The sequence below is a fragment of the Chlorocebus sabaeus genome, chromosome 29 (assembly GCF_047675955.1).
Source record: "Chlorocebus sabaeus isolate Y175 chromosome 29, mChlSab1.0.hap1, whole genome shotgun sequence".
NCBI classification, from domain to species: Eukaryota; Metazoa; Chordata; class Mammalia; order Primates; family Cercopithecidae; genus Chlorocebus; species Chlorocebus sabaeus.
In genome coordinates, this window is record NC_132932.1 from 1,229,492 (window position 1) to 1,242,346 (window position 12,855).

Consider the following 12,855-nt stretch of genomic DNA (forward strand, 5'->3'; position numbering starts at 1 on the left):
GAGGCCAGCAGGCAACTACAAAGCAAAGAATACCTCTGTCCCCTACTTCCCCTGTTACGGTGACACCAATTTTCTTTTCTTTTTTTTTTTTTTTGAGATGGAGTCTTGCTCTGTCACCCAGGCTGAAGTGCAGTGGCGCAATTTCGGCTCATTGCAAGCTCCACCTCCTGGGTTCAAGCCATTCTCCTGCCTCAGCCTCCTGAGTAGCTGGGACTACAGGCGCCCGTCACCACGCCCAGCTAATTTTTTGTATATTTATTAGAGACGGGGTTTCACCGTGGTCTCGATCTCCTGACCTCGTGATCCGCCCGCCTTGGCCTCCCAAAGTGCTGGGATTACAGGTGTGAGCCACCACGCCCGGCTGATGACACCAATTTTCTAGTTCTGTGACGGTTCCAAGGTTTTCTACTCAGAAAGGCAAAAGAAATAGGACGAGGGATGGAAAGGATTAGGAAAGAGTTCCCAGCCGGCATAGTGGCTCACACCTGTAATCTCAGCACTTTGGGAGGCCAAAGCAGGAGGATCACTTGAGGCCAGGAGTTTAAGACCAGCCTGGACAACATAGTGAGACTCCATCTCTACAAAACAAACAAACAAAAAACAAGGAAAGAGTTTCATCATGGATAAGGCAGGCTCCTCTTTGGAAAGGTCAGTTGAGGCCTCAGAATAACACTTCCCCTCCCCCAGCACTCCACCTCTGGCCCCTCTGGAAGAGGGTGGTTTATATCCGACCTCCTGGCAGGGAACTGTAGACTGAGTCAACAATATTCAAATCTTGAAAAAATAAGCAAGAGTGGTGGGGGGTACATGGTAAAAAACAGTAAAGAGAGGAAAGCCAGAAACAGTGAGCCAGGGAACAAGGGGACGGAAGACAGGATCCAGGTTGTATCTACAGAGAGACACAGAAGGGAGATGCTGTTGCTGCTGCTGCTGCTGCCACCACTAGTCCTCAGGGTTGCTGCAAGCCGATGTCTACATGATGAGACACAGAAGTCTGTGAGCCTTCTCAGGCCCCCTTTCTCCCAAGTCCCCCCAAAATCTCGCTTTTCCTCCCTCACCCTCCCTAGCTCCGGTGATCCTCAACCCCTACGAATCCAAACCTGCTATCTAGGAGATCATATATCAGATGGAGCTTGGGATCCTGAGGGGGAAGGGACGAGAGGGGTATCCCGAGCCCTGGCCGCAGTGAGAGAGGCCACTCAGCGAATCCAGGCTGTTCTAGCAGGTGAGTGAGGGAACAGAGGTGTCAGGGAGGGTTGAGGAGCAGAGAGGTCCAGGGGAGGAAGATCAACCCAGAAAAAGTACTGGAATTCCAAGATATGGAGTGAAACTGACCTCTTGTCAAGTCCCTCCAGTGCAAGGACCCCTACTTCTGAGTCGAGACCCTGCACGGTATTGCCATGCTGTCTGGGGAGACCCAGATACCCCAAACTACCACAGGTGAGTTCATGTCATTGACAATGTATGTAATTCTTCTTCAGGGATACCTAGAAATGTCCTCAGCTCACCTACAGATATTCACTCTTATAGGTGCAGCCTCTTGAACCCAGGGTACAAAGGAGAGAGTTGCCTGGGGGCAAAGGTGAGATTGAGTCAACAACACTGAAATCTTGAAAAAATAAGGGTGGGGGGGGATACGCAGATAGTAAAGAGAGGAAAGCCAGAAATAAGTACACCAGGAAGAAGGGGACGGAAGACAGGATCCTGAGCAGGCTCACCCCTCAGTCTCAAGGATCTGGAGATCTGCAGCCTGCCATGACCATTCCAAGACCACCAGCATCAGAGTTACTTAGTGTGCTTCTTAACAATGTAGATTCCTGAGCTCCTCTCCCTGCTAAAATTTAGTACATCAGAGACTGGGGGTGAAGGGGCAGAACTCTGTATTCTAGCCAGCTGCCTAGATAACACTAAGACAGACCGAACAGACTCATTCTCCCCTACTCCTCATACCCAATTTCCTGCTGTCCCAGCCCATCTGCTAATGCAACATTTCACTCCCGGCCAGATTCCTGACGCCCATCTTCGCGGTTACACCTTGTGGCCAGAACAGGGTCCCCCACAACTGGTCCAGCCAGATGGGCCTGGGGTCCAAAACACTGATTTTCTTCTGTATGTGCGGGTTGCTCACACTTCCAAGTGCCACCAAGAGGTGAGGTTCAAATCAAATCTCCTTTCCCCGCTGTCTCTCTCAATCTTAAATCTCATGAGGGGGGTTAGGGAGCATAAAAGCAGTTTTTTGTTTTGTTTTGTTTTGCTTTGCTTTTGTTTTGAGACAGAGTCTCACTCTGTTGCCGAGGCTGGAGTACAGTGGCCCAATCACAGCTCACTGCAGCCTTGACCTCCTGGGCTCAGGTGATCCTCCCATCTCAGCCTCCTGAGTAGCTAGGATTACAGGCGTGCACCACCACGTCCGGCTAATTTTTTGTATTTTTTTGTAGAGACGGGGTTTTGTCATGTTGCCCAGGCTGTGTCTCAAACTGTTGGGCTCAAGCAATCTGCCCGCTTTGGCTTCCCAAAGTGTCAAGATTACAGGCGTGAGCCACCACGCCCAGCCAAAAGCAGTTTTTATTAAGTTGTGCTTATTTGGGATAACTTAGAGAATGTTAGTAACGTTTGGGTAAAGGCTACCCCCACCCATAGCCATCCCTCAATACCACTCCTGCAGAGTTTTGCAGAGTCCCCTGGTCCTCCATTTTCAGAGGATTTCTTTTATTTGTGATATCCTACTTTTCTTCTTTCCGGCCCTACCCTGTCCTGGCCCATCCACAGCCCTCTGTCATAGCGTATGCTGCCTGCTGCCAGTTGGACTCAGAAGACAGGCCCCTCGCTGGCACCATTGTCTACTGTGCCCAACATCTCACCAGCCCCAGCCTCAGCCACAGCGACATCGTCATGGTGACTGCTGCATGATGAATAGGGAGAAGCAAACAGGTTGCAGGGTAGGGGGCCAGGTTACTCAGTTTCCCATAAAGTCAAAGAACCCACAGAGGATGGAATAGAAGGTGCCTCAAGCTCTAGGAAGAACTGATTGGGCAGAGGGGTATAGAGTGTTTGGTCAATCCTGCTGCGAATTTGGCCCCCTTACTGGGCTGTCATTTGTCCTTAGGCCACACTACATGAATTGCTACATGCCTTAGGTTTCTCCAAACAGCTCTTCAAGAAATGGCAAGACTGCCCCTCAGGATTCAGCGGTAAATGAGAGGAATGAGGTTAAGGACTTCCCACGATCAACCAGAGGGAATTCAATATCTCATAACCTCCTTCCTTCTAATTTCACTTCACCCTTCCTAAGTTTTCCTCTCCTCGTATTGCCTTCTTCCCTTTGTGCACTCAGTTAGAGAGAACTGTTCTACAAGGCAACAAGTGACAAGGCAAGATGAGTGGGGACAACTGCTTCTCACCACCCCAGCTGTTAGCCTCAGCCTGGCCAAACACTTGGGAGTGCCGGGGGCTTCACTGGGTGTTCCCTTGGAAGAAGAGGTGAGAATGAGAACACCTTGGGGTAATGGAAGAAAGGAGTAGCCAGGTAACAACCAGCCATCTGCCACCTCCTCCAGGAGGGCCTTTTGTCCTCACACTGGGAGGCCAGACTACTCCAGGGTTCTTTAATGACTGCTACCTTTGATGGAGCCCAGCGCACTCGACTCGACCCAATCACCCTCGCTGCCTTTGAAGACTCAGGCTGGTACCAGGTCAACCACAGCGCTGCAGAGGAGCTGTTGTGGGGCCAGGGTGAGAAATAAGGCAGACCTGCAGAGAGGCACTCACGACCCAAGTCAGCTCTGGGGGAAGTGGGAGGCTGGAGGGGTTTCTGTTGCTGATGTATAATAGAAGCTATGAGGATACCTGGTGCGGAAGGATGTTTGGGCTTCATGTGTTGAGGGCTCTCTTTCCTTCTCTTCTCATCTCTCAAACAGGATCTGGCCCAGAATTTGGCTTGGTGACCACATGTGGGACTGGCTCCTCAGACTTCTTCTGTACTGGCAGGTGTGTGTGCTGAGTGGTTAGGGGACCGTACGGCGGTCAATGATCCTAGTGTCACTCTATCATCCATTCCACACAGTGGGCTGGGCTGCCACTACCTGCATCTGGACAAGGGAAGCTGCTCCTCAGACCCCATGCTGGAAGGCTGCCGCATGTACAAGCCCTTAGCCAATGGGGTGAGTAGACAAGAGAGCAGACAATGAAACTGAGTGGTTCTGGAAGGGAGTCAACTTCAAAGGCATCAGAACAAACACTATTCTACCTTCTGGCCTGCCCTTCAGAGTGAATGCTGGAAGAAGGAAAATGGATTTCCTGCTGGGGTGGAGAATCCCCATGGGGAAATCTACCATTCCCGGAGCCGTTGCTTCTTTGCCAACCTCACTTCACAGCTGCTCCCTGGCGATAAGACCAGGCATCCTTCTCTTACCCCACACCTCAAGGAAGCAGAGCTGGTGGGCCGCTGCTACTTACATCAGTGCACAGGGAGGGGAGCTTATAAGGTGCAGGTGGAGGGCTCACCTTGGGTCCCATGCCTTCCAGGAAAAGTTATACAGGTGGGTACCACAAGAGGAATAGTTGCAGCATACTGGCAAAAAGAAGTTGGGAAATACTTGTATGGTGGTACTGTCCAACCTGTTTTGCTGTACATACAGTTTTCCTAAGTACCCACGAGTCCATGACTCTGACCTAGAATACATTTTCCTTAGACGACTTGAACAGATAATCAAAGCAAAACCATATCCTGCTACATATTTCCTTGCAGATACCTGGGTACTATGGTCTTCTCTTCTGTCCCCGGGGTCGGCTGTGTCAGACTAATGAAGATATCAGTGCTGTTACTTCCCCACCTGTGAGTCTTTCAACCCCAGATCCACTATTCCAGCTCTCTTTAGGATTAGCTGGGCCTCCAGGCCACTCTCTGGGGAAAGAACAGCAAGAAGGGCTGGCTGAAGCAGTACTGCAGGCTTTGGCGAGCAGAGGTGGCACTGGCAGGTAAAAGCTTGAGTATTTATACAATGGGTCAAGGAGAATCCCTAAGTCCTTTACTTGATGACTCTCCTCTGAAGACCTTTTGTTCATCCCACTCTTAAGCCTGCACCTGTTTCATGACATATACTCTGCCAGGAACTATACCTCTATTAAAATATTCGAATGTCCATTTAGGTGCTATTTCCACAGCCCATCAATTACCACTAGCTTGGTGTTTACTGTGCATATGTGGAAGTCTCCTGGCTGCCAAGGGCCTTCGGTGGCTATGCTGCACAGGGCCCTGACTCTGACTCTCCAGAAAAAACCCCTAGAAGTGTATCATGGAGGAGCCAACTTTACCACACAACCCAGCAAGTAAGATAATATTCCAAGTACTTTTCTTTCAAATCCATGGAGTCCAGATGTTTGAAATTAAATTTATTAAGCACTCACTCATGTGTATATTGTCCTAGACAGGATTGCATTTCAGAGAACAAAGATCCCTAACTAACACGATCATCCAGTCATGTCACTACCTGGCTCCCTTTTCCCATACAATAACACATTCCCCCATCTCTAGGACATAGGGATCTTAGTTCCCCTCCCCCCGCCTTTTTTTTTTTTTTCTTTTTTTGAGACAGGGTCTCACTCTGTCACCCAGGTTGAAATGCAGTGGGGTGATCTCAGCTCACTGTGGCCTCAACCTCCCTAGGCTCAAGTGATTCCCCCACCTCAGCCTCCCAAGTAGCTGGGACTACAGGTGCACACCACCATGCCAGCTAATTTTTGTATTTTTGGTAGAAACAGTTTCACCATGTTGCCCAGGCTTGTCTCGAACTCCTGAGCTAAAGCAACCCATCCGCCTCTGCCTCCCAAAGTGCTGGGAGCTACTGCCACCACTCCTGGCCCCCTTCCTTTCTTAAGCACTGTTAGGCATTGTGCCTAGCTACCTAAAGACCATAGACTGACTCTTCCCCTAAGCCACTTCCCTCGCCGCCAAGTTAGCTCTTCTTCCAATAATTTAAGATGCTAGAAGACTTAGATCTTGACCTTATTTCGACTTTCATGTTCTGTAGTCCCTCTTAATGATTTCCTGTTTAGCCTAATGCTTGGATGAGGTGAGGTTTCATGAGCTCTAAGGGAAAAGCCCCTTAGCCAGATGTGGTGGCCCGGCATGCGCCTGTAGTCCCAGCTACTTGGAAGGTTGAGGTAGGAGAATCGCTTGAGCCTGGGAGGCGGAGGTTACGGTGAGCCAAGATCACACCACTGCACTCCAGCCTGGGCAACAGACCAAGAAATTGTCTCAAAAAAAAAAAAAAAAAAAAACACAAAAGGTAATGCCCCTTTATCTACTAAACCTAGGCATTATTCCAAGCCAAATATTACCTTCTATGTTCCTAGGTTGCTGGTTACTTCGGACCATAATCCCTCCATGACCCACCTAAGGCTGTCCGTGGGACTCTGCCTAATGCTGCTAATCTTTGTGGGTGTACTGGGAACCACAGCCTACCAGAAAAGAGCCACTCTTCCTGTGAGACCATCTCCCTCTTACCATTCACCAGAGCTCCACGGCACAAGGGTCCCAGTTAGAGGAATAAGGGAAGTGTGATGTTGCCCAGAACATGACAGGGTGTAAGGAAGAGAATCATTTCTTGGGAGACAACTGGATGGAAAATCTATTGTGTATACTTAAGTTCTACTTTCTTTGGAATGCCTTTCCCCGGACATCAATTTTATATAGCCTGGCAAAGAAAAAAAGGGTGAAGTTTTACAGTTTTAAAGATCCATTCTTTATTTTGGTACAAAAATAAACTGTTCAACCTGTGAATTGTCACCTGTTTTAATATGGTTATGAAGCAAGCTTACAGAATAGGAACACCTGCTACCAGTTCCAAGAGTATACATGCATATGCCTTAGAAAAAGGCCAGGTATGATGGTTCATGCCTGTAATCCCAGCATTTTGGGAGGCCAAGGGGAGAATGGATTGCTTGAGGCCAGCAATTCAAGACCAGACTAGAAAACGTAGCAAGACCCCCATATCTACAAAATAACTTAAAAATATTGTGGTGCGTGGCTGTAGTCCTAAGTACTCAGGAGACTGAGGCAGAAAGATTACTTGAGCCTAGAATTTGAGGCTACAGTGATCTCACACTCACTGGTGATCATGCCACTGCACTCCAAACTTGAGCGACAACTCATCTCTTTAAAAAAAAAAAAAAAGTCATTGTGATTTGGATTCAGTGTGGAGAAAGAAGCAACTAATTATCTCCCTCTCCTGATTTTTCATAATTTTATTAAATCATCACTGGGAAAACTAATGGTTTGGGTATCACACAATTACACTAGAATCTGATAGGAGTGGTAAAACCAGCCAATGGAATCCAGGTAAATTATAAAAATGCCACCTTTTATTGTCCTGTCTTATTTCTGGGGAAGGAGGGTTCTACTTTACACACTTCATGAGCCAGCAGTGGGCCTGAGTTATAATGTGTAGGTTCTTTTTGGTTATAGCTGCAGAAGAAGCCATCAAATTCTTGAGCATTTGACATCTCTTGGAAAGAAGCAAACTAGTAGACTGATAAGCGGGATTGCTTAGATTGATAATATTTACAAATAGGAGTCCAGTTGACATGCTATTACTGTTGAAATAACCATGCCTATACTGGTCAGTGAGTTCAGTCAGCTGGTCCGAATACCAGTTCCAGAGCTTTAGATGACACATTTGAATTATCATTGTAGAGAGTCATGGCCTTGGCTCCATCAGCTATGGTTATCTTCTTTGGTCTGAATGCCTATCAGTCCTTACCAGCTGTAGCAGCCACTGCTTGGTAAAACTTTGCCACGAAGTCTGGCTCACTGAACTCCAGCTGTCTGACAAATTCATTGCGCTCCTGCTCAGCCCAGCCTCGAAACCACTGATCCCAAAGATGTAGCTGGCACTCAAAGATAGAAGGTGGTCGGTCTGCCCCAGACACACTAAGCTGCTCCAGACTATCCAGCAATGGCTGTAATTTTTCTGGCACTGCCTTAGCTACCAGGTCCTCTAGGAAACGTTCACGCTGGGGACCTGACCAATTGGCAAACCAGTGAAGAATACACTTCATCTCCTGGGAGGTGATGTAAGACATCGGAGGAGGGGAAGGGTTAGTATTGTGTGGTACTGAGGGTAAGAGAGATGGGAAGGATAGCGGCATTGAAGAGGATGACTCCAGTGGCATCCTGAAACACAAAAGCACTGTTATACGCTCTCCAGGTAGAGCAACGAAAATACAACTTTCAAGCAACAAGACATCTTACCACACTCAATTAGCATCTACAGAGAAAATTACTTTTTATGAATTCAAAGACCCAAAATTAATAAAGTCTTTTATTTAGATTATCCAACTACCTTAGAGAAGTCACCAAAAATAACTTCGTTTCCTATTTGCCTGCCTTTTTCAAACCCATTCTTCCCTACCCACTGTCACCCTCCATCTTTCTTATAAAAAACCTAAAAATAACCAATATATTTCTTGTTCACTCTCTCCCTCTTACTTCTATGTGCCAGGCTGGGTAAAGAAAAAAGCAATGATTAACGTTGGTCCATCACATCTTCTCCAAAACGAAAAAGGATACATTTTAAAATCTAGTACGTGCAGCTGGTCAAGGCTGATGCTAGTTGTTTTGTAGCTATCAACAGTGGGGGAAGAAAGAAAAAAAATTATTTATGATGAAAGAGGCTTCAATGTGCATATTAGCCTCTGAAATATGCCAAGAACTTCATAACATTTGTTACCTCCTTACATTTCCTGTAAAGCACCAGGAAAAGTTAAAGAGCAGAGTAAGGGCCTTGCTCAAAATAAGGTAACGCAGTAAAAGAACCAGAAGCCCGGGTGTTTGAGACTTTAAAAAGAGTCAGGTTGGTTTGTTGGCTTAGAGATCTAACAACTGTTACACTACTTCATGACAATCCATGTTTTTAAACAATTGCCCTTAATATTTAGTATGGGTCAGACACAGTGGCTCTTGCACTTACAAAGTAATCTCAGCACTTTGGGAGGCCGAGGCAAGAGGATAGCTTGAATCCAGTTGTTCAAGACCAGCCTGGGCAACATGGCAAAACCTCATCTCTACAAAAAAATTTTAAAACTCGTTGGGCGTAGAGGTGCCTAACTGTAGTCCTAGCTACTTAGGAGGCTGAGGTAGGAGGATCACCTGAGCCCGGGAGGTTGAGGCTGCAGTAAGCCCTGATCGCACCACTGCACTCTAGCCTGGTTCAGGGTGGAGTGACCCAGAGTGGAGTGACAAAAAAAAATTTTTTTTTTTTTTAGTATGGCATCTATTGGTGCCTTGCTATTTATTTATTTTTTATTTATTTATTTATTTATTTTCGAGACGGAGTCTTGCTCTGTCGCCCAGGCTGGCGTGCAATGGCGTGATCTCAGCTCACTTCAACCTCCGCTTCCCGGGTTCAAGCGATTCTCCTGCCTCAGCCTCCCGAGCAGCTGGGAATATAGGCATACACCCGGCTAATTTGTTTGTATTTTTACTAGAGACCAGGTTTCACCATATTGGCCAGATTGGTCTCCAACTCCTGACCTCAAGTGATCCGCCTGCCTCGGCCTCCCAAAGTGCTTATAGGCGTGAGCCACCGCGCCCGGCGCCTTGACATTAATTTTGCATCACGAATGCAACGGAAAGATCAGCCTATTTGACTTCAATAGTTTTCAGTCTCTTTTTTTTTTTTTTTTTTTGAGACGGAGTCTTGCTCTGTCGCCCGGGCTGGAGTGCAGTGGCTGGATCTCAGCTCACTGCAAGCTCCGCCTCCCGGGTTCACGCCATTCTCCTGCCTCAGCCTCCCGAGTAGCGGGGACTACAGGCGCCCGCCACCTCGCCCGGCTAGTTTTTTTGTGTGTGTTTTTTAGTAGAGACGGGGTTTCACTGTGTTAGCCAGGATGGTCTCGATCTCCTGACCTCGTGATCCGCCCGTCTTGGCCTCCCAAAGTGCTGGGATTACAGGCTTGAGCCACCGCGCCCGGCCCTAGTTTTCAGTCTCTTAAATCTCTAACATATCTCTTAAATCTCTAAACTATTTGTCTGTGACCTATTTTACTGTTTGTGTTTCTTCTGCATCAAGTTGGAGGATTGCTAGTGACAAAGAAAGAAGCCCCTAAACAATGAGAGTTCAAGTACCAAAAAGGTTCAGGGCGCTTGCATTTTTCAGTTCTTGCCCTACAGGAAGCAGTTCCTCCAAGGGAACTTACTCTCTTCTTCGGAGAAACGGAGAATTTTCCCAGAATCTTGCCACACGGCTTCCAAGGCAAACGCAAACTCAAAACTCAAGTTGAGCGTCATAAATCAGTTCATAGTCTGGGTCCGAAGACACGGTGCTGCCTGCCTCTTCCCCACTTTGGAGGCCACGGAGCTTGTTATTCCGATTCCGCCCCCCTCCACAGGCCCCACCAAAAAAAAAGCCTAAGATGGGAGTGGCTGGGATTCAGAGGACAGAGGGCAGAAGCTGTTTGCGTTAAGGAGTAGGTGGCTTGCCCTATTAGGATAGTCCGCAAACACCGAGTCTGACCCGGCCCATAGAGGTACTTCCACCCCGCTTACCTCCCCTTTTCTCTCGGAGGGCACCCGAAGACTGTCAGGAGTCCTTAGACTCCAACTACCGCTGCAGCTTCCAAATTTCCTGAAAACCCTAAGCTGGGCCAGCCCGGCAGCCCACGCACTTCCGGCCTCGGACCCGCCCCAAACACCCAAGCGCCTCAGCGCCTCATCTCTAGGTCCGGAGATAAACGAACATCTCCGATTACGGTTATACCAGAGTCGAGGGCTTCCGAATATATTCGATTCAAAGCTTCGGCAAGACGAAGAAAACCGAGCCTGAAAGCAGGGCGAGAATAGGGGAGCTGCAGGGCGGATGGAAAGAATTGATTGGTGCCGATGTGGAGACGGAAATATCCGAGGACATCCGGAGGAAGCCGGGGAGTCCTGAGTGGTAATCGACGGGTAGAGTATGGCAGTGGGCGGGGTCATCTCGGTACGTTCGAAGGGCGTTGGCGGAAATTACCGAAGATGCCCGAAGCCGTCGGGACGGACCCGAGTACCTCACGCAAGATGGCGGAGCTGGAGGAGGTGACTCTGGACGGGAAGCCTCTTCAGGCGCTGCGGGTGACCGACCTGAAGGCCGCACTGGAGCAGCGAGGCCTAGCCAAGAGCGGGCAGAAGAGTGCCCTGGTCAAGCGGCTCAAAGGGGTGAGGAGTCGGCGTTGCTGGGGTGTCGGAGGAGAGCGGACCCGGTAGAGACGAGCCTCTGCCGCGGCGCAGGCGCAGTATCCGGGCTCGGCGCGAGCTCGCTCAGGCCGCCAGCGCGAGCCTCTGGATCCGCGCGCACGGTGGTTGGTGAGGTTCGCGCTGGAATGGCGATCGCGCCGGTTCCCGCCTTAACGGCAGCAGCGCGAGCCCAAATGGGAGGGTGTGCACTACTCTCCAGGAGTGTCTTAAGCTCCTTCCTCCTTCCCCCACCCCCTCCTTGTTTGTATCTGTGGTTTCGGCGCATGCGCTGCAGAAGGAGTTAAATCCCACTACAACCTACGGCGTTGCTGGCCTGAGGGGGGCGAGTTGGGCTGGGTCGGAGTTAGGGGTATAGTTGCGCGGAGGGGTGGATGGGGTTGGTATCGGTATCTGCAGGAATAGGATTGGGGTAGGGTAAAATGTCTGCTCGATTAGATGAGGAGGTGAGATGAAGAGAGACCTTTATGTGAAGGGACTTGGTGAGAGGTGTCTAATTTATGGGGCATCTAGTGGCAATTTGGGTAGTTAAGAGTTTGGTGAATATTGGTGAGAGAGGCGAGGCAGGTTGATATATATTGGGGATTTTGAATCGGTTTGAGTAGATTAAGGTGGGAATGTCGTGAGGTAGGTGTAGATCGATTCGAGTGTATAGGTTTGATGGGAAGGGAAGATGAGGATGTCTTGGTTTTAATTAGAGTTCAATAGGATACGTGGCAGGTAGTGCAGATTAGGTCTGGGTTGGCTCCAGGGTTGAGTTGGCAGACCGTTGCTTATACAGAAGCTGATTGTGTGCGTGTGTGTGTGTGTGTGTGTGTGTGTGTGGATGGACGGACTAGGTTAGACCACAGTTCACAGGGTCTCTGGTCATTTTCTTCTGTAGCCTCCTCTTTGAAAATTTTGTAAATTTGGTAAATCTAGGTGCCACTGTACTGGAAATTATACAAATTGACTCTAGTCCTGGGTAACCCTTTGACCAAGTAATTCCGTCAGGCAAAAACCAGGAGCCCCATGGCTGCTGGTTTGAGTATTTTTAAGTAGTTTTACCTGCATGATCAGATTTAGAAGGGGCACTTGGCACAAGTGCAGAAGACAACAGGGATTTTGGTACTGGTTCTATTACTGATATTGTGACATAGCCAGGTCACTGATTCTGTGTGCCTGCATTTTATATCTGTACGTTTAGTAACAGTAACCATGGCTACCTTTAAGGGTCTTCTGATGATGAATGAGAACAGTGTCAGTAAAGGGTTTTTAGGTCCCTGGAAGAGGAATACAGTTTAATTGTGTGTATTTAAGTCATTGCATTTAATTAAGAGGTTGTGGTAGAGGTGGGAGTTTTTCTTTTTTTTTCCTCATCATTTCTGACTTTTACCCTTCTCTATACCAGGCTCTAATGCTAGAAAATTTACAGAAACACTCAACACCCCATGCTGCATTCCAGCCAAATTCCCAGGTGAGAAAGGTTTATTCAATGGAGTGGGCTCTTTGGATATACAGACACATGGCAGGACGTGGTGTTGTATATTTCATGCTTAATTCCTCACGACTATTTTCCTAAGTTCCCTTGGTCAGAAATGTTCTCAAACCAGGACAGTTGAATTCGAATCACCCAGTTGTATACAAGG

General features: G+C 48.3%; 3 protein-coding genes across 10 annotated transcripts in view; 2 read left to right on the forward strand and 1 right to left on the reverse strand.

Moving 5' to 3' along the window:
* Positions 1–768: 768 nt before the first annotated feature.
* On the forward strand, positions 769–6,843 carry CIROP (ciliated left-right organizer metallopeptidase). Of its 2 annotated transcripts, XM_037987552.2 has the most exons (16): positions 769–1,225; positions 1,356–1,440; positions 1,531–1,582; positions 2,006–2,154; positions 2,277–2,352; positions 2,439–2,534; positions 2,770–2,895; positions 3,107–3,191; positions 3,335–3,480; positions 3,558–3,732; positions 3,918–3,987; positions 4,064–4,160; positions 4,266–4,538; positions 4,748–4,977; positions 5,149–5,328; positions 6,355–6,843. In XM_037987552.2, exons 1-16 carry the CDS (start codon positions 808–810, stop codon positions 6,560–6,562), a joined length of 2,466 nt encoding a protein of 821 aa, XP_037843480.2. In that variant the 5' UTR covers positions 769–807; the 3' UTR covers positions 6,563–6,843. The 2 variants fall into 2 exon arrangements, with proteins under 2 accessions (XP_037843480.2, XP_072869033.1); XM_073012932.1 differs by lacking the exons at positions 2,277–2,352; positions 2,439–2,534 and having other exon boundaries at positions 1,347–1,440; positions 2,006–2,149.
* A 497-nt stretch (positions 6,844–7,340) lies between these two features.
* On the reverse strand, positions 7,341–10,746 carry C29H14orf119 (chromosome 29 C14orf119 homolog). Of its 3 annotated transcripts, none has more exons than XM_007990817.3 (2): positions 10,547–10,746; positions 7,341–8,173 (listed from the first exon to the last, which is right to left on the reverse strand). In XM_007990817.3, exon 2 carries the CDS (start codon positions 8,170–8,172, stop codon positions 7,750–7,752), a length of 423 nt encoding a protein of 140 aa, XP_007989008.1. In that variant the 5' UTR covers position 8,173; positions 10,547–10,746; the 3' UTR covers positions 7,341–7,749. The 3 variants fall into 3 exon arrangements, with proteins under 3 accessions (XP_007989008.1, XP_007989009.1, XP_007989010.1); XM_007990818.3 differs by lacking the exon at positions 10,547–10,746 and adding an exon at positions 10,198–10,539; XM_007990819.3 differs by lacking the exon at positions 10,547–10,746 and adding an exon at positions 10,127–10,539.
* The window catches only part of ACIN1 (apoptotic chromatin condensation inducer 1), a 37,023-nt gene continuing 34,862 nt past the window's right edge, over positions 10,695–12,855 (forward strand). For 3 of the 5 annotated variants that reach the window (XM_007990824.3, XM_007990826.3, XM_007990827.3), the window contains exons 1-2: positions 10,695–11,191; positions 12,618–12,683. In XM_007990824.3, coding sequence (XP_007989015.3) covers positions 10,880–11,191; positions 12,618–12,683 — 378 coding nt within the window. In that variant the 5' untranslated portion in view covers positions 10,695–10,879. The remainder of the gene's footprint in view (positions 11,192–12,617; positions 12,684–12,855) is intronic. The other 2 variants (XM_007990825.3, XM_037987548.2) reach the window with 2 other exon arrangements.